The 24957-nt window shown below is 43.2% G+C and overlaps 2 protein-coding genes across 7 annotated transcripts in view; one reads left to right on the plus strand and one right to left on the minus strand.

Annotated features, from left to right (window-relative positions):
• The window catches only part of Corin (corin, serine peptidase), a 230059-nt gene that overhangs the window by 119688 nt on the left and 85414 nt on the right, over nucleotides 1-24957 (plus strand). Inside the window, exon 1 of one of the 6 annotated variants that reach the window (XM_039091707.2) lies at nucleotides 2294-21415. The exons of 3 other annotated variants lie outside the window; for them this stretch is intronic. In XM_039091707.2, coding sequence (XP_038947635.1) covers nucleotides 21356-21415 — 60 coding nt within the window. In that variant the 5' untranslated portion in view covers nucleotides 2294-21355. Of the gene's footprint in view, nucleotides 1-2293; nucleotides 21592-24957 lie in introns of those variants that run through there. 2 more of the 6 variants (XM_063272921.1, XM_039091709.2) reach the window with 2 other exon arrangements.
• On the minus strand, nucleotides 1629-1826 carry LOC102550273 (synaptonemal complex central element protein 2-like). The gene has a single exon (XM_063273757.1). It carries the CDS (start codon nucleotides 1824-1826, stop codon nucleotides 1629-1631), a length of 198 nt encoding a protein of 65 aa, XP_063129827.1.

Below are 24957 nucleotides of genomic sequence, written 5' to 3' on the forward strand. Positions count from 1 at the left end.
TCTCCCTCTCCCTCTCCCTCTCCCTCTCCCTCCTCCTCCTCCTCTCTCTCTCTCTCTTCCTCCCTCCCTCTCCCTCCTCCTCTCTCTCTCTCTCTCTCTCTCTCTCTCTCTCTCTCTCTCTCTCCAATTTCATGACACAAACACTAAGACTTTACAGTAGAACTACTTTACTATCCGAGATGATGCATTTCAGACAACTTTGGAAGCCATGACCCATTTTGCATATACAAACGTTTCAGTTCAGTAGACACACTTGTTGTACGGTGGACTTCATTACAGTTGGGAGAGGAATGAAAACATGCCTATTTCTCACGACTTCACAGGCCAGTGAAGAGATAAATATTTAAGCATCGACTCAGACCTTATACAAGAACATGGTTTCAAATGACATATTGGACAGAGGCGTGGGCTAGAGCAGGTTGATGAGGGGCAGATGTTACTCAGAGGAAGAGAAATGGCCAAAGGCTTATTGGACTTGGATGTGGCCTGATGGTAGACGCTTTGTCTACTACACATGAGACCTGGGACAGAAAAGCTGGACAGAAAAGGAGTAAATAATTAAACCAGTTATTGTACCAGGCAACTGGCACCATTTTGAGTCGGAAGGTATAAATAGGACACAGATCACTGGTCTGGGGGTAAGCTGGGCACTTCTTTCCTATAGTCTTTGACACTGAGGGGATTTGAAGCAGCCCTCAAAGACCACTTCATCCTGAGCGGGAGGCCTCTGTCCCTGAGGTAGCATTCTGTCTGCCGTTAGATTCTAGCACACTTTTCTGATGTGATCCACTTCACAACCCTCTGGCCATGGGCTAGACTCCTTCCTTACAGCCTCTACGGATACTGTTATTGTCTGTGTTCTGAGGGATTGAATTTTTCAACCTTTTTTCTCAAGGATTTTCTATTTATTCTGGGAATTCTCATGCATGCTTACAGACACATAAATCCCAACAACAAAAGCCTATTTCATCCCATTTTCCTAAGTTTAGATCCTCATCCTCCCTCTTTGCTTCCAAGAGGAGTTTCCCTGAAATTGTCTCCAAGATCCCCACACCACACCACAGTCCATTCCTTTACTCTTGTGTTACTTTCTTCTCAGTTACGATCTCTGCTCTTGACTCGAGGAAAAGGCTCCCCCTCTCTGCTTAGTTACCCTCTCCTTGCTTCATTTCTCTCACCTCTCAACAGTGGGAAGCAGGCTTAGTCCTTAGACCTGTTCCTTTCTGGTTACTGAGTTCAGGCTCATGGCTTTAAACGAACTGATACTCAAGTTCAAAGGTCTCTACTCCATCTTTCTTCTGAATTCTAGACTTATGTGTATATATGTGTTCTGCCCTCTCCCCTCTTTTGAAATCGAAACATTTAATGAACTGTAGATGTAGGTTAGGAGAATTTGCTAAGGCTCAACCCATGGCAGGGTCTAAGCTTGTCATGTGTTGGTAATTAGCACAAAGATCACTGGTGGCTTTTGTTTTGGGTTGCAGAACTGTCAAAAGCAGTATCAGCATGGCTCAAACAGTACCCTCTGTGCCTTCTCTTAGCGAGAAAGAGTTAAGACAGCAGCCTCTTAGCAGAAACCAGCATTCATCATCTTTGTAAGTCTGCTCTTTGGAAGTGGGAACCTCAGACTAGACACATAGGTCCTTGTACACAGTTTCCACAGTTTCTACAGTTTGGAAGGCTTGTTTGAGCACCATTTCCAGATGGCTGATCTTGGCCATCTTCTGGGTAAATGCTTGTAGTCTTCCCTGAATGATTTTGTTGTGGTGACTGTACATCTGGTACAGCCGCTCCTCCAACTTCTCTGTCAGATCCAAGACCTTCATCTTGAGGCTGCCCCTGGAGTTGGTCACAAGTGCATGGTGCCTGAGCCCAGTCATCCTGGCTCGTTACCCATCTTATCCTTTCTTAGCTTCCTGGCTGTCTTTCTGTGCTCCCAGAGTTCAGGTAAGAGTCAGAAGGTACACAATCTGAGATAAGACAGTCCTGTAGAACTCAGTTTGAACGGTCATCTGTGGCCCTGAAGTGCAGACATCCTGTTTTCTCTTCATGCTCAGAGCCTATCACTTCTCTGTTTTCTCACTCAATACTTTATATAATTCTTGCACTCTAGACTCCAGCTAGTCTGTTCCATTTTCCCATACTGATGTATGTATGTATGTATATATGTGTATATATATACATGTGTGTATGATATATATGTATGTGTATGTGTAGATGTAGATGATGTACTATGTACATGTATATGTGTATATGTATATACACATATGTATATATAGCCTACATCTACATAGATTTCTCTGTACCTGCCAGCACCTGTCTGTAAGGCTGTAACAGGTACTGTAGGGACAGTAGGTGAAGGGAAGGTGGGGGAAAATGCTATGCAAGTAACAGCGATTCTTGTTATTTTATCCATGGGTCAGTTCTTCTGAAGAACTTCCAAGCCACCCATGCATGCTTAAAATCCCAGCACTCAGGGGGTCATGGAGCAGTTTAAAGCCAGCTTTATTTACAAGAATGTCCTGTCGCAAGAAAACCAACCCAAGCCAAACCAAACCAAGCCAAACAAACAACAACAGCAACAGAGAGAAACGTCTGGATTGACTTTACTGGGATTAGAATTTCATCTTGCTCCGAATTGAACTTACTCTCTGAAACCATCTCATCTCTGACATTGTTTTGATCGATGGAGCAGTGAACTTGCACACCGTGGGCCATGATGGTTCTGTGAGAACCACAGTCCCTGTCTGCCTTTGCTGTGTGCGTACCCAGCCAGAAAAGCCATGGCCAATAAAACCTCTTTCCCGTCGAGCCTGGGGCTTGCCTGTTCCCTCTGGGCTCAGTCGCTCTTGTGTCTAGATGGATCGCGACTGGGTTTCTCTTCCCTGCCAAGTACTGCTTTGCTTGAAGTAGTACAATGCTTTCTGGAACAACGTGGACGACTGCTCTCCTCACTCATGCCTGTTTGCCACCCTCTGGGCAAGAGGCTAAACCAGGAAGTCCAGACCATAGATTGGTCGCCGTGTCCTTACTGCTGTGCTCAGCTTCCGGATAACAAGGACATCGGTCTATTCCTGGCTTAGTGTTTTTCTCCAAATCAGAAATATTATTTGTGATTCAGATCCCAATAAAATTAGAGAACATTCAATGACAAGCCAAAAATCCTCGATATAAACACGGTGCAACTCTAAGCCCATTTTGATGGGCTTAGAACTCTTCAGTAAGAGTGTTGCCGTGTGTGTGTGTGTGTGTGTGTGTGTGTGTGTGTGTGTGTGTGTGTCCTAAATGATTCAGACCATCATCGATTTTAATTTTTAATTCAGCTTCCTATCCCCTCTGGTGGTCAACTTACTCCTATCTGACACACCCTATACCAGCAGGCTAAACTACTTTTCCTTCTTCCCTTTCACAGGGGAGGACATGTTCCTGTTTATCTGTGTGGGAGGGGAGGTCAGATTCACTAAAATCAAGCAGTCCTTGGAGCTGGACTATCGTGATCTGCTGCTTTTTGTCTGGATTAATTTCTACTTCTCCTCTCTCACAGAATTTCATTCTTGCTCAATATCTAGTTAATACTTAGAAGCTTAGTCTAAATTTATACTTCTCATTAGACTGAACATGGTTATAATAGATGCTTTAAAGTTATCAAATAGTTTCAATATCCAGGTCAACTCAGAAATGAAATCTGTTGATTATATCGTCATATGTATGTAGTGTGTGTGCACACATGTGTGTGTCTGTGTGTGTGTGTGTGTGTGTGTGTGTGTCCCAGAAGTTGTCGGGAATGGCTTCTTTGTATGTTATTCTAAAGTTACACACATTTTTGACTGTTGTGTGACTATGAAATCTCCTTGCCTTTTGTCCATGGCCTTGCTTTTTCTCAGTGCCTCCTGGCTTGGTTAGATTCCACTCCATTTTCCCCTGTGGACCTTAATTCCATGGGAGGACTTGTCCAGGAAGCAGACTGGTGCTGGCTGTGGACTGCACTGTTGGTTACTTTCCAAATCTTTGATTCTCTTTGAATCAGGTCCGTGCATGCGCGCCTGGAGGATAAGCTAAGGACTCAGGCCAGTGCTTCATCTACTACTGTTCTTCTGGAAACTTGGAAAGGTGTATGGGGGAGGGATAGGACATGGGGAAATTGTGGGGATATATATTTAATTTAGATAAAAGAAAATAAAGAAAAGTGCTCTTAATTAAATCACCTCTTTTTCTGTGATTTTGCTGCATTTCTCTGACTTCTATGGACCCTTTGGCCTGAGCAGGATCAATACCAAACTTGGCTGTTGTTGCACTGTTCTTGACACGTGAGGCTTCAGGCCTGTGGCTCTTTTCCAGAAACAGTCTAGGGCTGAAAGCCGTGCTGTGGGTCCCCGTCCTGGATGCTTTGTTGGAGCCCTTTCTCCGGCTCCTCCAACCATTCTCTTCTTTTTTTTTTTTTCTCCATCTTTATTAACTTGGGTATTTCTTATTTACATTTCAATTGTTATTACCTTTCCAAGTTTCCAGGCCAACATCCCTCTAACCCCTCCCCCTCCACTTCTATATGGGTGTTCCCCTCCCCACCCTCCCCCCATTACCACCTTTCCCCCAACAATCATGTTCACTGGGGGTTCAGTCTTGGCAGGACCAAGGGCTTCCCCTTCCACTGGTGCTCTTACTAGGATATTCATTGCTACCTATGAGGTTGGAGCCCAGGGTCAGTCCATGTATAGTCTTTGGGTAGTGGCTTAGTCCCTGGAAGCTCTGGTTGCTTGGCATTGTTGTTCATAAGGGGTCTCAAGCCCCTTCAAGCTCTTTCAGTCCTTTCTCTGATTCCTTCAACGGGGGTCCTGTTCTCAGTTCAGTGGTTTGCTGCTGGCATTCACCTCTGTATTTGCTGTATTCTGGTTGTGTCTCTCAGGAGAGATCTACATCCGGTTCCTGTCAGCCTGCACTTCTTTGCTTCATCCATCTTGTCTAATTGGGTGGCTGTATATGTATGGGCCACATGTGGGGCAGGCTCTGAATGGGTGTTCTTTCTGCCTCTGTTCTAAACTTTGCCTCGCTATTCCCGCCCAAGGGTATTCTTGTTCCCCTTTTAAAGAAGGAGTGAAGCCTTTGCATTTTGGTCATCCGTCTTGAGTTTCATGTGTTCTGTGCATCTAGGGTAATTCGAGCATTTGGGCTAATATCCACTTATCAATGAGTGCATACCATGTGTGTTTTTCTGTGATTGGGTTACCTCATTCAGGATGATATTTTCCAGTTCCATCCATTTGCCTATGAGTTTCATAAAGTCATTGTTTTTGATAGCAGAGTAGTATTCCATTGTGTAGATGTACCACATTTTCTGTATCCATTCCTCTGTTGAAGGGCATCTGGGTTCTTTCCAGCTTCTGGCTATTATAAATAAGGCTGCTATGAACATAGTGGAACACGTGTCTTTTTTATATGTTGGGGCATCTTTTGGGTATATGCCCAAGAGAGGTATAGCTGTGTCCTCAGGTAGTGTAATGTCCAATTTTCTGAGGAACCTCCAGACTGATTTCCAGAATGGTTGTACCAGTCTGCAATCTTACCAACAATGGAGGAGTGTTCCTCTTTCTCCACATCCTCTCCAGCATTTGCTGTCACTGGAGTTTTTGATTTTAGCCATTCTTACTGGTGTAAGGTGAAATCTCAGGGTTGTTTTGATTTGCATTTCCCTATGACTAAAGATGTTGAACATTTCTTTAGGTGTTTCTCAGCCATCCGGCATTCCTCAGCTGTGAGTTCTTTGTTTAGCTCTGAACCCCATTTTTTAATAGGGTTATTTGTCTCCCTGCGGTCTAACTTCTTGAGTTCTTTGTATATTTTGGATATAAGCCCTCTATCTGTTGTAGGATTGGTAAAGATCTTTTCCCAATCTGTTGGTTGCCATTTTGTCCTAACCACAGTGTCCTTTGCCTTACAGAAGCTTTGTGGTTTTATGAGATCCCATTTGTCGATTCTTGATCTTAGAGCATAAGCCATTGGTGTTTTGTTCAGGAAATTTTCTCCAGTGCCCATGTGTTCGAGATTCTTCCCCACTTTTTCTTCTATTAGTTTGAGTGTATCTGGTTTGATGTGGAAGTCCTTGATCCACTTGGACTTAAGCTTTGTACAGGGTGATAAGCATGGATCGATCTGCATTCTTCTACATGCTGACCTCCAGTTGAACCAGCACCATTTCCTGAAAATGCTATCTTTTTTCCATTTGATGGTTTTGGCTCCTTTGTCAAAAATCAAGTGACCATAGGTGTGTGGGTTCATTTCTGGGTCTTCAATTCTGTTCCATTGGTCTATCTGTCTGTCTCTGTACCAATACCATGCAGTTTTTATCACTATTGCTCTGTAATACTGCTTGAGTTCAGGGATAGTGATTCCCCCTGAAGTCCTTTTATTGTTGAGGATAGCTTTAGCTATCCTGGGTTTTTTGTTATTCCAGATGAATTTGCAAATTGTTCTGTCTAACTCTTTGAAGAATTGGATTGGTATTTTGATGGGGATTGCATTGAGTCTGTATATTGCTTTTGGTAAAATGGCCATTTTTACTATATTAATCCTGCCAATCCATGAGCATGGGAGATCTTTCCATCTTCTGAGATCTTCTTCAGTTTCTTTCTTCAGAGTCTTGAAGTTCTTATCATACAGCTCTTTCACTTGCTTGGTTAAAGTCACACTGAGGTATTTTATATTATTTGGGTCTATTATGAAGGGTGTCGTTTCCCTAATTTCTTTCTCGGCTTGTTTCTCTTCTGTGTAGAGGAAGGCTACTGATTGAGTTAATTTTATACCCAGCCACTTTGCTGAAGGTGTTAATCAGGTTAGTAGTTCTCTGGTGGAACTTTTGGGATCACTTAAATATACTATCATATCATCTGCAAATAGTGATATTTTGACTTCTTCCTTTCCAATCTGTATCCCTTTGATCTCCTTTTGTTGTCTGATTGCTCTGGCTAGAACTTTGAGAACTGTATTAAATAAGTAGGGAGAGAGTGGGCAGCCTTGTCTAGTATGAGCGTGGCATAGTTTACTTGGTCCCACCTGCCGCCCATGTCCACATTTATCCTACCTCCATTATATTTTGGGAGACACGGATAGGAAAACTAGAACACTCACCACCTCTCTGTGCTCTTTCTGCTTTTCTGTTGCGGGCAGGCGTGGAAGATGGTCCCGTTGTCTATCACAACCTTGAGTTTTAATAATATCAGGGCGGGAGGAAAAGCAGAACACGCTTACTCAACCTTAGCTATAGCTGGCAGCTTATAAACCTCACTTTTCACTTCTAATTTAATGTTACTTGGGCAGACAGACTGGCAGGCAAAGAGATTGAAAAACAAACAAACAAACAAACAAACTCGATGCCTTGACAGGAGTTTCGTTGCTTCTCCCACTGAAGCACGGCAGAACATGTTCCCTGACGATACCTGGGGATGAGAAGGCAAGGAAGCTAAAGGGGAGCTAGTTTGATTGTGTTGTGCTTAGGGTCCTGGATGTTGTTAATTACATGATAATGCACAGTGTAGGGCTGGGAATGAAGAAGAGGAATGTCTTTCCTTTGGTCATATGGAAACAGGCATTGTAAAAAGAGAGGTGACAAAAGAAAAAATATTGAGGACATCACCCGGATGGTGGCTTCTGACATGTGACCCTAGTGCTCCTGGGGTAAAATTGGAGGCAGAGACAGAAGAATCTTGGGAAGCCCGTTGTCTAATTAGTCTGACATATGCGATGGCAACAGATTGTCTCAAACAAGGTGGAAGATGGGGATTGATGCCCAGGTTTGTCCTTTGACTTCCACATAGGCAGCATGACATGTGGCTGCCATCACACACACACACACACACACACACACATACACACACACACACACACACACACACACACACCTACCTCTGACTGTGTACTGAAGGAAAGCGCTTGTTTAATGGAAGTGTACTCCATAGTCACAAGGTGACCATTAGCATAGCATTGTTCTGGTCGTCCTTTTAAGATGATGATCTGTATTTGTGTGCAGATGCGTGCGTGATGGAATATGCAAATTTTAAAAATTAATATACCTGGAAAATGTCAAGAACAGAAAAGTTCTGAGTAAGTGCAAAGATATATTAGTGAACTATAAATGCACATAAAACATGCTGGACACATAAATAGAACAGCATTCATTATCCGTGCAAGTGATCAGATGAGCTGGCACGTGAATGACAGCTTCTCTCTACTTCTCCATGGAAATATTCTCCTCTTTCTTGTCTTGATTGCTTGTTTGTGAATCTCAAAACAGGGTATAGGATGAATACAGTCATTTGCTTTAGAACTGCTGACGTCACCCTGGTAGGTGGAAGTTTCGAGGTCTGGTTTCATTCATCTCGTACAAGATGTCAGTGATGTCTGACTTAATCTAGGCAAAGAGTTTGTACTGAAAATAAGTCCTTTGGATGTCTGGCTTCTAAATTAAGGCAGCGTGAGTGTTTAGATCTGCCCAGCATAGAATAGCCGTGGCAAAAATAAAAGAGCCTCAGAATATTTTTACTTCAAGAAGTCTCTTATTCTGGATGTCAGTTGCAGATGCAGACATGAGTGTACTGACCGTTTATTTGTCTGCTGTTCATAGCGTATTTGTGCTATTTTTGTGAAATAGAGCTATACACGTTGATTTGACTGGAGACTTGATACCAAGAGAGGACTACGGCAAGGTTCCATATTCCCAACACCTAAACTCCTCCCCTTAGAACCCACTCGAGTGGGAAACACAGCGTGTTTCAGATGAACACTGACCACTCTGAAGTCACGGGAATGCTTCCGTCCACAGACCAGTGTACAGAGACTCCTGAAGGGTTAATATTTTGTCGAATTGTCTAACACAGCATGTGGCCCCCTGGGATCTGAGTTTTTACTTCACAGGATTTTGTGAAATATTATTCTTTTGCGTTGCTAAGCTGTTTCCAATTTTCTCCATTTGACATTTCTGAAGACTCCCTGCTAAGTGTAACTTTTGAACAGGGGATTTTTGCAGATTTTAAAAGCTATAATCTGAAGACTGCAAAATGTCTCGCTTACCTGTGAAACTCAACAGCCAAAGGATCAACACTGGATCATGGCACTACAACAAATAGTAGACTGTTGTTCTGGAGGAAAGCAAAACCATTTCATATGATTTAACAGCTTTGTTTATCTGAACAAATTACAGGATTATTAAGAGCTAAGTGAAAGAGAAGTATTTCCACATTTTTTCCCCTCAGAACATAGCTTAGGGAAATGCATTCATTCGGCCGGAAAACCAGACTTATAACAAATTTAGTGATGGATCTAATTGGCTTTTGTTTGTAACTTATCAATGAGGGCAGCCTCCCTCCGATGAAACAGAATGGGATCCCACCAGGAAGCCACAGACGCAGAGGTTCTGTAACCTGGGGAAAGGAGGCAGCCACAGGAAGGAAACTAGCTGACCTCAGGTTACATTCTCTAAGGATTGCAATAGAGGGGTCTTCCTTGGGATGATGCTTTTTCGGGTGGGCAGTATCTCATCTTCAGAAAAAAACAAAACAAAAGATACTCGTCTGTTGGGGGGTGGTATCTTCTCTGAAGATTCAGTTTCTGTGTCTTTTAGCATGCATGATACTGTTTTCATATTTAGCCTGGTCTATTGGAGCTGATGAAGGCTTGAAGTCTTTAACAATGGCCTGCCCCATTGACTGTGTCATAATTTCTCTATTTCCGTTGGGAATGAACAAATCTTAAGGCTATAGCGCTAACCTCAGTTCTGGCTTCCCCTTGCAGCGTGCAGCCTCCTGCTAACAGTGACCCCCTACACTCACTCATCTATTTCTGTTCTAGTCTGTCTTATATTCAGCGAAGAGAGGATTCCAGACATTGAAAGCGTTGGAGAGGTCACAATGCCAGAGTAGTAATACTGTTGTGACCACTCAGAGGGAACTATCAAGTGCTCCGAGTCTGCCAGCTTCTTGATAAAGCCACGCAAAGTCGAACAGATCAAAAATGGTCCAGATGAAAAATTTATCTGACCAAGCTGAAGAGCCCGTGCATTACGATTTGCAGGAAGGTGAGCTTTGCCGCCAGTCTCTGTGGTTGTCAGTGCACTTACTTATCCATGCATACTGAGACGTATCAGCCACGCATACTCCCCGCCTTCAGTTGGTGGGCGGCGAATCCTACATCTCACGACTGTGTTCAACTAGCAGAAGCTGCCAACGAATGGCCTAGAAGTCTACCATCCATAAAAAAGGGCTCCAGTAAATTACAAAGGGTCCCGTTGCAGCTAAAATTGTCCCTGAAATGTCAGAGGGGCCTCAGGTTGTGGAAATATTCAAGTTTGATGTGGCAGATTGAACTCTGTCTTGCTGACCACAGACATTACTGATTGGAAGATTCAAACTATAACATTCTTTTGTCTCATGAATGACATAGCATAAACAAAGTCATGAGAGGCTGTGAGACACGGGCGAAGAGGTTCAATTCCTCATCCTGATTCACAGTTTGCATTCTCTGCTTTGGACATGAGAATGGCCGACAATTGTTTGCATACTTGTTCTCATTTGCATATGTCCACAGTCATTAAGGACTGCGCCCTGCAACTCACATCTAGGTGGCTTCAGCTTACAGGCACTTAGTGACAGAGTCGTTCTTGCTCTCGGTGATTTTATGGGAGAAAATTTGACTGGAGGAAACTTCAGGATCCAATTAAGTTTATAGGAAGACAATGATTCAGAATTGAGGGGGCGGGAGGGCTAGAGATGGCTCGGAGGTTGAGAACACTGACTGCTGCTCTTCCAGAGGTCCTGAGTTCAGTTCCCAGCAAACACATGGTCGCTCACAACCATCTACAGTGAGATCTGGCGGCCTCTTCTGAAGGCATATATGCGGTCAGAACACTGTTCATAATAAGTCTTAAAAGCAAAATAAACGAAGAAAACTGAGTGGTGGGGCCACAGTCTAACAGATGCACCTCTGAAATACGATCTTTCCTTTTTGGATCTTTCCCATTTCTACAAAAACAGATCAAGTCGATGACTTTCCTGGTCATATATGCAGCAGAATCAACACAGGGTGGGGTGAGGGTAGAAAAGATTGATTTGGGCTCCCAGTTTCACACAGGCAGGCACAGAGACATCCACAGCAGGGGAGCAGTGCCTGGCTCATACCCCACTGGGTCAGAATTCAATGAACCTGTACCAGAGTTAAGGGTTCTATAGCCTTCGAGGTCTGACTCCTTATATAGCCTGTGTCAACAGACTGACCCCCACTCCTAGAGCTGCTGAAACCTCTCAACACAGCATCGCTGGGGGGGGGGGACAAGTATTCAAATGAGTGAGCCTGAAGAGGACATTTTCACATTCAGACTATACGTGACCGATGAGCGCTCAGTCTTAAACAGGGCAGTCACATTACAGTCCCTCAAAAGCCCCAGGACAGAGCAATTTAATAGGATGGGTAAGAGTGTCAGGGAATGCTGCCATCCAGGTATGACATTGTCCCTGAAATTGTGAACGTACGTCATCAATCCATGCTTGCACACGTGCAGGCTCTTAGACATCTCATCATGGAGTCAGGCAAGTCCTACAAACAACTCGAACAGCAGCAACCATCACTTCAGGTTGTTTAGCTCCAATTCTCCAGTAAGTAGCGGTCGGGGTATACAAAGTTCAAAGTCCTGTACAGTTGCAGATAGGGCCAAGTCCATTGGCAGACAGAGGAGCATGCTGGGGCCAAGTCGCCTCTCTCTGCTGTAATTTCTACTTTTGGCAGTGACTCATCAGCCCCTACGAGATCAACAGTCAGATGTTCTCTCACATTATACTCAGTACCCATCCCCAGGTCACGTGCTGTCCCTCACAGCACAGACTAACCATGGACTTGGAAGTCAAAAAGACTGGAGCACCCAATGCAAAAAAAAAAAAAAAAAAAAAAAAAAAGAGGCAGGTGGCTTAAGAGGTGCCCACGGTTCATCCATAGTCCTCAGGACAGCAAGGGAAAGAGACCTGAAAACAGAGGGCTACGGAGTCCTTAGCAGAGCTGGCTGGCTCCTTCTTTTGGTGGCTTGAACTGACAGAAGACTTTTTTTAATATTTAGTTTTAAATCATTTTGGGTCTGTGATTCACAGGTTTTAATGGCTTCCAATCGTCAAAATGGAGTGAGAGCTCCCCAGGGCAACATCAGAGCAGGACGCATAAGTGGGGACAGCATCGTATATCTGTAGAGGAAATCCCAATGGCTAACATCAGGTTACTTCAGATGACCCTTCTGTGAGGGTTTAAAGCTCAGAAGAGCGTCCTTACTACTCTGACCTGAGGACCCCAGAATCTCCTATTTTAGGAAGAACTGGTCTGTTTGTGGCTACAGATGTTAGCTGCAGTTTTAGTTGCTTATGTGGAATTTAGCATGAGTGACTTCACTTTGATTCTTAGCCTGGTCCAATGGGGGCTCACTGCAGGAACTCAGCCCAAAGGAAGGTCTCTCATAAATGTTGTTTAACAGTTCTATTCAACAGAGAGTTATAGGTCACCAACACCATGCCATTGCGTTATGAAAGTTTAAGAAGGGGCTGAAGATGGCTCAGCAATCTAGGGCACTGGCACTCTTGTGTGACACTGGGGTTTGGTTCTCAGACCCATGGTAGGTGGTTCACAGATCTAGGGGCTTTGCTGCCCTCCCTGGCCTCTGCAGGCACTCAACTGCTGTGGGCCACACACAGAGCAGCTCACACACACACACACACACACACACACACACACACACACACACACACACATCACTATAAATAAATAACACTTTTCCAAGGGTTTATGAAGTGGACACTTGATGCTGGTTATTGTTTCTGACTCCGGGGGATTTGGGAGGAAACAGGACAGATAAAGTTCCTGTTCTCAAAGATTCACAGAGCACGTGAACATCTGGGGAAAGGAAGAGGTAGGCGGGACCCTGCCACCTTTGTCTGATTTTCATAGTATCTCTTTCATGATAATTTTGTTTATTTATATTCTGTGAGAATTTTATTTGTTTATAGTTTATAAACGTTTCTCTTCATTCCGTGGCAGCACATGCAGTATAGTTCTTTTCAATGTCTTAGTCTTTCAGCAGACATTTTATTTTTAACAAAATGTGAAAGTGGTGGTCATCGTGCTTGCCAACATGGAAACCATAGGAAAAAATGAGAGTTTGGAAGAAAGACCGCTTGGATCCATGAAATTCCAGGCTCTCTCACTGTGTAAGAGCCTGGATTCCAGAGACTAGTTTGAGGCTAAGTGAATAGAAACTTGAGAGTCCTTAGTACACACACAGTAGGGCTAAAATTCCCACCCTTACAGGAGAAGGAAAGGCGAAGGGCAGAGCAAGCCGACAGGAGGAGGGAACAGCCTGAAGCACCTCAGGCATGGCTTGTGGGAGCACAGCTGACTCCCTCTGCCTTCCTCAGGCTCACCGTGGTTATGGGTGATGGTTCAGTATAGAAGCCTGTCAACACAGGTGAAATAATCTTCTGTTCATACTTTGCTTCCTAGGCAATGTTAATTGTTAAGTAGGCTGGGTCCGTTCTAGGTTTGGATAATTAGAAAGAAGTGGCAGGGAACCCATGAAGAAGTGGCGTGGGTCACTACATTTTATGTAAGGATAGAAAACACACACTAGATCATAGCTCAAGTTAGGCTGCAATAATGCCAGTGTTCCGTCATCTGTTGAAAAAGGAAATGTTCATTCTGTTTGTTTGTTTGTTTGTTTGTTTGTTTGTTTGAGACAGGGTCTCACTATGCAGCCTTGGCCTGGAAGGCCTGGAGCTCATTATGAGACCAAACTGCCCTGACTTTGGGTTGATCTCCTGACCCTGTCTCCTGGATGCTAGTATTACAGGTATATGCCCCCAGGCCCCACTTAATACCAAATTCCTGTAGTTATAACGATACCAACGATAACAATGTCGATTGCATGCATGGTGGGTACCATATTTTTGCATTGGATATTGTATATTCTTTAATTTTTTTAGCATAACCCAATCGATATATCTTGTTACTCTTATAGAAAATGAACCTGAAACTCATCACCTAATCACATTTTTCTGACACAAACCACCATCATTGTTCATATATTTTTGAATGAGAGTGACTACATCTTTTTTCAGAAAAAAACCAAAGAGCCCTGAATTAATTTAGCATTTGTGTTGCAGCAGGGAGTCTCATCTTGATTTGTGTGGGTGTAAAAGCGCACCTCTTGCCTTCAAGGGCATAAGAGAGAGTTTATTCTGGAGCCAGAACATGGCTGAGGATGGACTAGGAGCACAGATGTAGTTTGCTTTGAATCATATGTCTCAACCTGGTAATAGTTTGATCACCATTTTTTTTTTATTAGCAGCAGAACAAAGAAAGCCATAAATCAGGGCACATTGTTGGAAGCATTAAGTCGGCTGTTACAAGAGAGTGGACATCCAGCTACTGGCTTCAGATGCTGGCTGGTGGCCTAGGGAGGCTTTTGATTGGTGGGAACCAGGATCTGCTGAGATAAAACACTTTGATAAATTTTAATTAGGTCCTGGACCTGTAATACCCCAACCTTTCCACAGTCCTGGAAGGTCTGGTTAGTTAGAGCATTCGATGAAATCTGTCGTTTCTGACTGGGAACTGCTATTTATTTAGTGTTAGGAATGGTAGCTGAGGTAGGACTCTGGGCCAGTGTTGGGTATTGTTTTGCCACGTGGTGCAAAGTCAGAAGTCGATGGCAACCCCATGTGCAGGTTTCCCTGTACTTGGGCGCCTCTGCTTATCTGATGCCCAGCTTTCCTTCTTAGACGCCATCGCTGTTTGTCCTCTCATGCTCGGTGCCACTTCACTGGTGACATGAGACAGGGTTGTTTGTCTGCCGTATGGTAACTGAACAACTACAGAACTGTAGTCACTGGTTTTGTTCATCCTTGGCATGGTCTCTGACTTGACAGCAATGGAAATTCCTCCCAGGGCAGTCGGAAATGTCCCAATATATTTTATTTTATTTTATTGTGTGTGGGCATGTGTGTGTGTGTGCATGTACACGTGTATGAGAGCACACAAGTGTGTGTACGTGTGTGTGTGCACATATGTACGTGTACATGTACGTGTGTGTGTGTGAGCTCGCGCGCATATGCAGAGGTCAGAAAACAACCTCACGTGCTGTTCCTCAGATGCTACTCACTCTTACTTTGAGACTGTTCCTCACAGGCCTGGAATTCTTCAAGTAGGTTCACTAATGGATCTCAGTCAGTCCCAGGGATCTGCCTGTTTCTTCTTCCCAGTAGGACCATGAGCTTGTGGCACTGTGCATGGTTTATTTAATGTGAGTTTTGGGAATCCAACGCAGATCCTTGTGTCAAGGAATGCATTTTACTAACTAAGCTACTTCCTAGCCGCCTCCTTTTATTAAAGACAGTATCTCAAGTAGCCCCAGGGTATCCTTGAACCTGATATTTCACTGACGATGACTTTGAACTTCTGTTCTTCCTGCTCTGATCTCCAAAGTACTGGGGTTATGGGTGTGTGCGCTGTCATAGGCAGGCCGATTTTTATGGAATCTGGGTATGAACCAGGGCTCTGTGCTTTCAAGCACTTTAATAACCGAGTAGAGTTAAATACAAGGCAAATACTCAAGTTTTTTTCCATGATTCATACAGGTCTAGGAGATAAAACAAAGAAAAAAATGCACAAGAAACTTGTTGAATGTACCTCTTCAACATCTTAGTCCCATCTTAGTCTCTTGTTGAGCTCACATCTGCAGACCAAAGCAGATGGTCACTTAGCCTAACAAGTTCAGTAGAAGCCCCTCCAGGGGAGAAGGCTGCTGCTGGTGGTCTGAGCCAATGCTGGAAGCTTCAGTAATAGGATGTGTGCGAGATGGGCAGTGAATCAAAGGGATGTAGGAAGGGTTCCTTGGCTGGAAGAGTATAAGGTGTGCAGCAAGGGATTCTGGGAAGGCTGGAGGAGGCCTTTGAAGCTGAGGCCCAGGAGTCTGCTCCTGATAAGGAGAACACCATGGGGATGGTGACCTGCTCAAAGCTGTGGATGAGAGAAAACAGTTTCACCAACTGGTGAAGTGGAATATGTCCCTGTTCTTCATGCCTGAGCTGTCTGTGAGATTTAGTGAAAAGCCCAGAGGGATGACAATGGAAAATAAATGACAAAGATCTGTGATTTGGAGAATTCTGAGTTTCGACACCAAGTTACTTTCCCTTTAACCAAATGAAACACAATCTCTCTTGTCAGGGCACAGCCATCCTTTTGATGTTACTGATTTATTTTTAATAGGAACCTTTAGTTCAGATTTTTGTAGTATTTCTTCCCTGGGGATTTTGCATAATATCAGTTACAACTCATACATATTTCTCTTTCTGTGTCAAGGAAGGTCATCTGTGTCATTCCTGTGGTTGACATTTTCCTTCTAACAGTGTGCGAAACCCAGGTCAGCCTCTTAGTCCCTTGCAAAGCATCGACATTACTTTGTGATAATTGAAGCCTCTCCTGAAAGAGTGGAGAGAAACAAAGTGACAGGAGAAAGAAATGAAGCTTTCCTCAAGACTGTGCTTATTATAATTGGCATTGCAAGATAAAAAGGACTTGTGAAACTAAAAAGTAGCACTATATATATGTATACAGATACACACGTATTCTGTGTGCTCTCATATACTACTGAATAATTGGGATCCTTTAAATGAGAAGCCATTCTTTTTTTTATGAGAAGAATTAAGTCCAGGAAATGATAGATCCATCCCGACGCTGCTGAGTTAGGAGTGCCGCCTGTGTCTCTGAAGAGGGCAACGGCATTGAAGTACCTTATGGTATTTTACTGTCTTGCTGAGAGGCCACTGAGTAGAAGACATAGCATCCATAAATCCCTCTTAACTCAATTTCTCCTTCTTCACATGACTCATTTTATGCATGCATTTTTCTAAACTCATTCCCTGAAACAAAAGTTCAGGTGTGAAAGCCAAAGAGAAATCAAATATTGGGAAATCTTAGCTGCCTTGAAGAAATCCTGACCGTTCTGTCGTACAAATGGAGCAGATGTTGTCAGCTGACGTGAAACAGTGAACCCAGCACTCCCACGTGCTGTCCTGTTACTCTTTAGTTGTCTCCAATAGTTGCGCCTCTTAAACAACCAACTTACTTCACTAAGGAGCAACAGAAACATTAGGGGAAGTAAAGTGCTCCATTTAGCTCAATTGAGTATGTCAAATGAGAACTTGAATAGCTCCATTAACGCCTGAGGTTGAGAAGTCTTCTAGTTCTCTTTCTCTTTTGGGAAACCTCCTGCCAAACAGATGCGGACTTCAGACTTCTCTCCAAAGCTCCCTAGAGGATGCTTGACTGGTGTTCCTTGGCAACCCCACCCGAGTCTGTCACACTTTGAAGGAAGTAGTCCAGGCCTCCCATGTGCTAAAGGGGTTTTTAAAAATATGTCCTTACAGGAGGAGAGACACATAAGTAAGTCACTTCCTCCAGGAGCCCCTCCTTTCTCTGTCTTTGAGACCCGATGCAGCCCGCTAGACTGGCTAGCATTTCTGTTTTTTGCAGTTTACTGCTGACTTTGATTCTGACTTTAAGGGTAGTTAGTACCTTGGGGAGATGGTGGCTGATGTACAAATATTGCCTGCATGACTAAGATGATCCACTTCATGTTAATCAGTAGTGTTTTGAGGGAAATGTATCTTTTCAGGTTGGAGTTTGTTCCCTTTTCACTTAGAGATTTGGTTTTAGCTATTCTAACTTAAGCTTCGTCCTTATGTCATAACGTCACTACGTCATCGCGTCACTACATCATCATGTCAGGTGTGGCTTCTACTTTCAACACTTATTTAACCAATGCAGTCTTGAATTCCATCTTTTGATTAATTCTTCCTGGTTATTACTAAGGTGATGTTGAGACCTTCAGTGTTATGGCTTGAATAGGAGCTCTCCCATCAAACCCTTCTTTAATTTATTAGTCACAAGAATAATGTTTAAATCCCCCCCAACCCCACCCTGAGTACTCTTATTATCAACCTGGCTTTCTAGAGCATTGGTAACAGCAAACTAAGGTCTATTGATTCAAAGTTATATTTCTCGCGCTTCCTTTATTAAGAAACTGTCGATGTATTTATTCTAGGTCAGAGGCCATCAGACTACAATCTGTCAGCCGAAAGCAGCCTGTTGCTTTTCTTTCTTTCTTTTTTTGTAAGTTTTATTGAACCACAGTCACATCACTCCATTTTATATTGTTTACAGATGTCCTCACTCTCCAATGAACAGATACATGTATTCTACAAACAGATAAACGTACACAGCAAAAATCTAGGTCCTTTCCTACTTTCATTTATATAGAGAAGTTTGCCCATGTCTCTTCTAGAATAATCCACACTGGTTTCAGAGCAGGCCACCGTCATTTCTGTTGTGGTTTGCATATGAAATCTACTTTACAGGTTTATCTTGTGAATGTTCCGTCTCCAGTGGTGGTGCTTTTCAGAAGGTTCTGGAAACTTGCTGAGGTGGGGTTGGTTGGAGAAAATAGGTCCCTGGGAGTAGGTCCTTGGTGATCGGTATCTTGTCCCTGGCCCCTTCCCTGTTTCCTGTCTTTCAGGAAATGAAAGGCACCCTCTACTGCACACTCCTACTACTCTATGTTCTGGCCAAGTCCATGGGGGCCAAGCAAAAATTACACCGCTATTCTAAATAAATCCTTCTTCCTAAAACTGTTCGTTTGCATCATCCTGATGCAGACATAATTAACAGAGTCCCATTTCTACTTCCCAAATAGCTTCAGGAGCCAGTAAATTAATTAGTCACGACTTCGGTTGTGGTATACTGACCCTTTCCCTTCCGTTTGCTTACTTGGAGTATTAGAAGGCCGGGGCCTATCATTGATGGCATTTTTTAGTTTTAAATTCCCAAATCTAAAAAGTTGAACTAATCATAGCTTACCTAAAACACTTCAAACAGATACACTTGGGATTAAATTTACAGCTTGCCTGAATTACTTTTGAATGTGCTGGACACCTATAGTGCTTGCACCAAGGGTGAACAGTAATTGTATGGCTTGCCTACCCAAGCTTTCTATATGCGAGTGTGGACAGCTTGTCTCTCGTCATCTTCAGAAACACCCCTGTATCATTGGTGTGTGTGTTCACATTGCTTATTCGTGGTGCTGAGGCTTTGATCCTCACACATGTTAAGCACAGCATATACTCTACCGCCCAGATGCTCCCAGACCCGAGAGTCACATTTTCTTTTTAAAGGTTCTGAGACTTGTAGATTTGTACAACTGTGAGATGCAGAGCTGGGACCTGAACCTAATGCCATCCCATGTTCTCTATGTCTCTCCAAGCACTACCTCTATTTTAATTTAGTCATTTGACTATCAGATGGCACCTCACTTATCTGGAGACTGTACCTCAGTTGTGTAGAACACACCCAATGATTAAAAAGAAGGGAGAATGAGCAGGTGAGTATCTTATAGATAGACTCCTGTTAAAAAGAGGGATTCCCCAAAGTCTTCTTACAAAGTAGATTTGTCTTTTACTTTACAAATTTATTTATTTTTCCCAGGGATATGGACACAGGTGGAAATGGTACTTGGAGACGGTGTAATGAAAAAGACTGACACAGATTCTTGATGGCAATGACGCCTCAGATGGCTTAGCATAAGGCTAACTTTATTCTGGGGACTTCCAAGCAGAGCTAAGAAGCATTAACTGCTCCTAGTAAGGACTGCAGAGCGTCGTCAAGGCTAAACATCTGCTTGCTCAATTAAGACGGCATGGTGTTTTCCATTCAATGGTGTTTAAATGAAATTTACAGAAGGAATTAAGACTCCTAAGCCAATGATACACTTTCACTATTCCCTTCCTTTAAAACGCCGAGCAAATGAAACACCTTGGGGCTCAGATTATTTAAGGAGATCTCAGCCACATCGACACCTATTTCCTTCCACTTCCTAGGACTGCAGTGAGTCAGGATACCCATGGCCCACTTCCCAGTGCCAGCACTCTGGAGATGCAGAATTAAAGGGGGGACTTCTCGGTTTCATCTGCTTGGTAGATGTCCTTTCCTTTTTCTTTTTCCTTCCTTTGTTTACATCATAGATTATGTTTTATTAGAAGTGTGTACCCAGACATGAGCCACTGACCAGTTGGGAACTCTTTTTTTTCTCTCCTTTATTTTATTAATCATTTTATGCGTTTACATTCTTACCCCATCTAATTAAACCTTAACATTTCCGGTTATCTCCCTGCATTTCCCCATCGCTTAGACACAGTTTGATTTTATTACTTTTCCCAAAGTAAAAAGCGACGTCTCCTCTGTTTATAAAAACTGTACTCCGTTGTATATAACTGAAGGAAAGTTAATCTCGATACAGGAAGCCTCATTTCTTCATTCTGGGAGAAGGAGTCCCACAATCCCCAGGAGCGAATGGTGTCCATCTTCATGTTGGCTCTCTCTTCCTTTTCTCTTTCTCTCCTGCATCAACTCTTTGCTTCTTCTTTCCAAATTGTAAGCATTTCCCACGCTCCTAAAATGCCCTGGAGACTGGTTTAATGACTTACACATCTTTGAGACAATATTTGACTTCTTATATTTTGGAAAGGTTTGTTAAAACTTCTCATAGAAACCAAATGTTCCAAAAAAAAAAAAAAGTGACACCTCCTGCTTCTGTATCTGTGGGTCAGGGGGAGGGGATTGTTGTCATTAAACCGATGTTGTCTTTGTTTTGATGACTGTATTACGACATCAGCTTAGCACCGTCAGTCACACTAGAAAAGCCTAAGTTATTGAAAACTCACTCACTGTCAATCATGCTTCATGGCTTGCTTATAATCACATTCAACTAATGAACTGGTTCTATTTGAAGGATACACTTCTAAATTAATGATTTCAAATGTGAAAGGCATTTCTAACGAGGTGATGCAGTGTGATACATCTAGGCTGGGCTGGATTACTGAAGTCGGTCATGTGATCACATGCAAATGGCCCCCACTGTGGCAAGGCACATCAGTGTCTCACCGAGATGGGAAGGGCTCATCTCTTCCTCCACACTTAGGTCTTATGTCCGGACTTGTTCGTAACTCTCTGATCAGCCCAGAGGGACATACTGGCATGAGAAAACAAAACTACTATACCCTGGCGTTCCTGGTGGCATTGCCTTATGGGAATCACATCTTTTTTTCCTCAGTAAACCGAGAGACCGGAAGTAAGCTTTTCCGTATGTCAGCCGCAGCTCGTCCCATGAAGTTACATAAGAATTCAGCTCTGCCCACTTCCTGGTTCAGCAATCTGTGCAATGGCGCCCCGTGTTGCGGTTGAGCCCGAATGGGCTCTGTGCTTCATCTTGTGAGGGAATGAGAAGCTCATGGCAGTGAGTCTTTCTGAGACAGGTCAAGGCGAAGGGCAGTCTGATCCTGTTATGCTGGTGAGAACTTTCATCCCGTGGATTCACCCATAGCTTCAGAGTGGCAACCATGGAGGCATCTTTAATGCCATTATTATACACAAGCCGAGGGGGTCATTAAGATGAGAACCAGGAGTCTCTTACATCACACTGCTGGGCCTTCTGTGTTTTCTGGGACTCCAACAGGATGAAATTCGGTGGGTATAGCAGAGGAGACGTGGGTGAGTGGCATGAGGCCAGAAGTTCATGCTTGGAGGAGCATTGAGCTGCGAGTATCTTACTACTGGAGCTTCTCGGGAATTCTGGTGGGCTTTCTGTCCCCATCTCACCTTTTCTTTGGAAGATGAAGCTCTGGCTGGCTTTCTGGGCGGCTTTGCTCTCTGAAAGACTTCATGTTGGGCTTATTGCTTTACCAATGCTGTCTTGTAATTTTTTGGGGGGGTCTACTTATTATATTATTTATTGTTTGTTTACTTGCTTCTTAGCTTGTTTTCTTTTTGAGACAGAGTCGCTATGTAGCACTGGCTGGCCTGGAACTCACTATGAAGACAAAGCTAGCCTGGAACTCACTAACATCCACCTGCCTCTGCCTCCTGTGTACTACCATGCCACCCCTTCCCCCCAACTCTGACCCCACGCCAGCTTTTAATATAAATCTTAACAACCTGGTCTTAATAGCAGTATGCTAACAGCTCAATGCTCTCTAAGCATGTACCTCAGGACTGACTGTCTGTGACTTCAAATGACTCCATGGTTTCTGGACCGGGAGTTGGATTCCTACTGGCAACAGCAGAAGCAGCCAAGACAGCAAGTGACTATGGACAAGAGGCAAGAGAGTGGGGCACATAAGGGAAACACGGATCCTTGGGAGGCCAGCTAAGACATTTATACCTAGAGTCTGCCCCCACGACATCTGTACCAATATGAGTTCTCTAGCTGAACCTTGACACAAAAACCACTGGCATTTTGGAAACAGGCTTTGTTGGTAAACTGTTGCAAAATAGGAGCACACGTTGCAATCCATAGAACATCTATCACAGAATCCTAGAGTTCTGAGATTTGTAATGCTACAGAGAAAAAGCCATAGGTTTACAGGGTAAAATTACATTTAACTTCCTAAATGGAAGGAGAGTTTTCATATTAATTTTTGGTTGGCTAATTATTGATGAAGAAGATAATACAAAGTGAAAATTTTCCTTAAAATTGATGTTTCTGTACAAGATATAAAGAGGCACAATATATATATATATCTCTATATGCATTTTGAAATTATATAAAAACAATAAAGCTACCTTTGATTTCTTCTACTATCTTTACATTTTATAGTAACTATCAGAAAAAACTTTAACATTTTAATATGCAATTTCATGTAAAATTAGAATCTGAACAGGACTTGGCGGCTCATCCTTGTAATCTCAACATTTAGTAGGCTGAGGCAGGAGGATTGGAATGAGTTTGTGGCCAGCTTTGTCCACATGTGGAGTTCTAGTTCACTCCGGGTTATAGAATGAGACTCTGTCTCAGGAAACCAGAACAATAAGTAAAATTAAATTCAGACACACAAAGAAATTCATGTGGCAAGTTATATATTTTCACTGTAGTGCTTCTGTGGTGGGGCTGGCGAGATGGGTTATCAGTTAAGAATGTAGTACTTTTCCAGAGGACCTGAGTTCAGTTCCTAGCACCCATACCCGGCTGCTCATAAGTGCTTAACTATAACTCCAGCTCCAAGAGTTCCAACGCTTCTGGCTTCCACAGACACACATGTATTATACTCATGATACATGCATGCATGCATAACTTAAAATCAAGTAAAATGTTTAAAATAGTTTTGTGCAGCTCTAGATATACCCAAATTTGTAACTGAAACAGTTTACCTGAAACAGATCTAAATATTGTCGCCTCAAAATGGTCTTTAGAGCCCCATTAGTCACTGTATTAGAAGAAAAATCCTTATCAAAATTTAGAACAGGCAGAAGCTGCTTGTAATCTGTGTTGGCGTTAAGGCGCTAAATAGCACTGTCAGTTAAACAGATTGAAAATGACTTTGGCAAAAGCATACATTTTGATTTAGAGTTAATGAAATTTCAGAAAAAGTCTTAATGAGCCATCATGGCTCACACTGGTGATGCATTACAATTTAATGTATCAAGCTGCAGCACAATGTATTTACATAACACATACATTCGTGCTGGTTTTCATTGTCATTATTACTTTTTTATTTTAAAGCAACAAAACGTTTTAAAGAAAAACGTTGCATAAAGCAGGAACTGAGCTGTTCTACCCCTATTATCTTGAATGGCTAAGAAGCCAGCAGGCAACCTTGGTTACAGTTTGTAGGCACAGAGTGGTAATCTCGATACTCAGCACCCAGGACTCTAAGGCAAAAGGATCATGAGTTCAAGGCTAGACATGATTGCAGAGTTTCGGGTCTAACCTGGGCTACAAATCAAGACAATCTGTCAGACCTCTCTCTCTCTCTCTCTCTCTCTCTCTCTCTCTCTCTCTCTCTCTCTCTGTCTCTCTCTGTATGTGTTTCTGTCTCTCTGTCTCTATCTCTCTGTCTCTGTCTCTCTGTTTCTCTCTCTCTGTATGTGTTTCTGTCTCTCTGTCTCTATCTCTCTGTCTCTCTGTCTCTCTCTGTATGTGTTTCTGTCTCTCTGTCTTTATCTCTCTGTCTCTCTGTCTCTCTCTGTATGTGTTTCTGTCTCTCTATCTCTATCTCTATCTCTCTCTCTGTCTCTCTCTGTCTCTGTCTCTCTCTCTCTCTTTCTCTCTCTCTCTCTCACACACACACACACACACACACAGAGAGAGAGAGAGAGAGAGAGAGAGAGAGAGAGAGAGAGAGAGAGAGAGAATGAAGTTAACTCAGACAGAAACCAAGGACTATGACAAGAAAGCGTCTCTGACACTGACCCCAGGAAGAAAGGAGGGCACATCAGCTTGGGCCACTTGTCCTAGTCAGCCATGGATAGGTGGATCTTTGCATGTAAAAGGAACATTCAAAACAGGGTGAAAGAGCCGTGCATCTGTGGTAGGCAGAGTGGTGCCTGATGCCCTAAGGATGTGTCTTTGTAATCCTTGGATCTTTCGTTACCTTGGTCCTAGGGACTCTGAGCTGGAAATGGACAAGGACGACAAGGACAGCTACTCTCCTGGGTTACCTAGGCAGCCTTTAGATAATGGCTGGCTTCTGAGGTGTGTAGAGGAAGACAAAGGAGTCACTGAAAGATGTGAGGACAGATTCAGGTCAAAGCCCTGCGTGTTGTCAGCTTTGACAGGGACAAAAGGAGACAAGTAGGAATGAGAGCTGCCTGTCAGGACACGCCCTATCACCTCACCCAGAGAGACTCTGTTCTCACTTCTGACATCCCAAATTGTTAGAGACAAATTCTGTCCCTGTCACCCAGTTTGTGATAGATATGGTGGCAGTGGAAAGTTAACATAGGCTCTTGAAGGTTTGTAATAACAGTCAGGGCTCCAGGTCTTACTGCCCCGATGCTCTATGTAGCTCCAATTCCTGTCAGTCCTTTATGGGGAAGGTTAGTCACTTTTCAAGG

The sequence above is a fragment of the Rattus norvegicus genome, chromosome 14 (genome assembly GCF_036323735.1).
Source record: "Rattus norvegicus strain BN/NHsdMcwi chromosome 14, GRCr8, whole genome shotgun sequence".
NCBI classification, from domain to species: domain Eukaryota; kingdom Metazoa; phylum Chordata; class Mammalia; order Rodentia; family Muridae; genus Rattus; species Rattus norvegicus.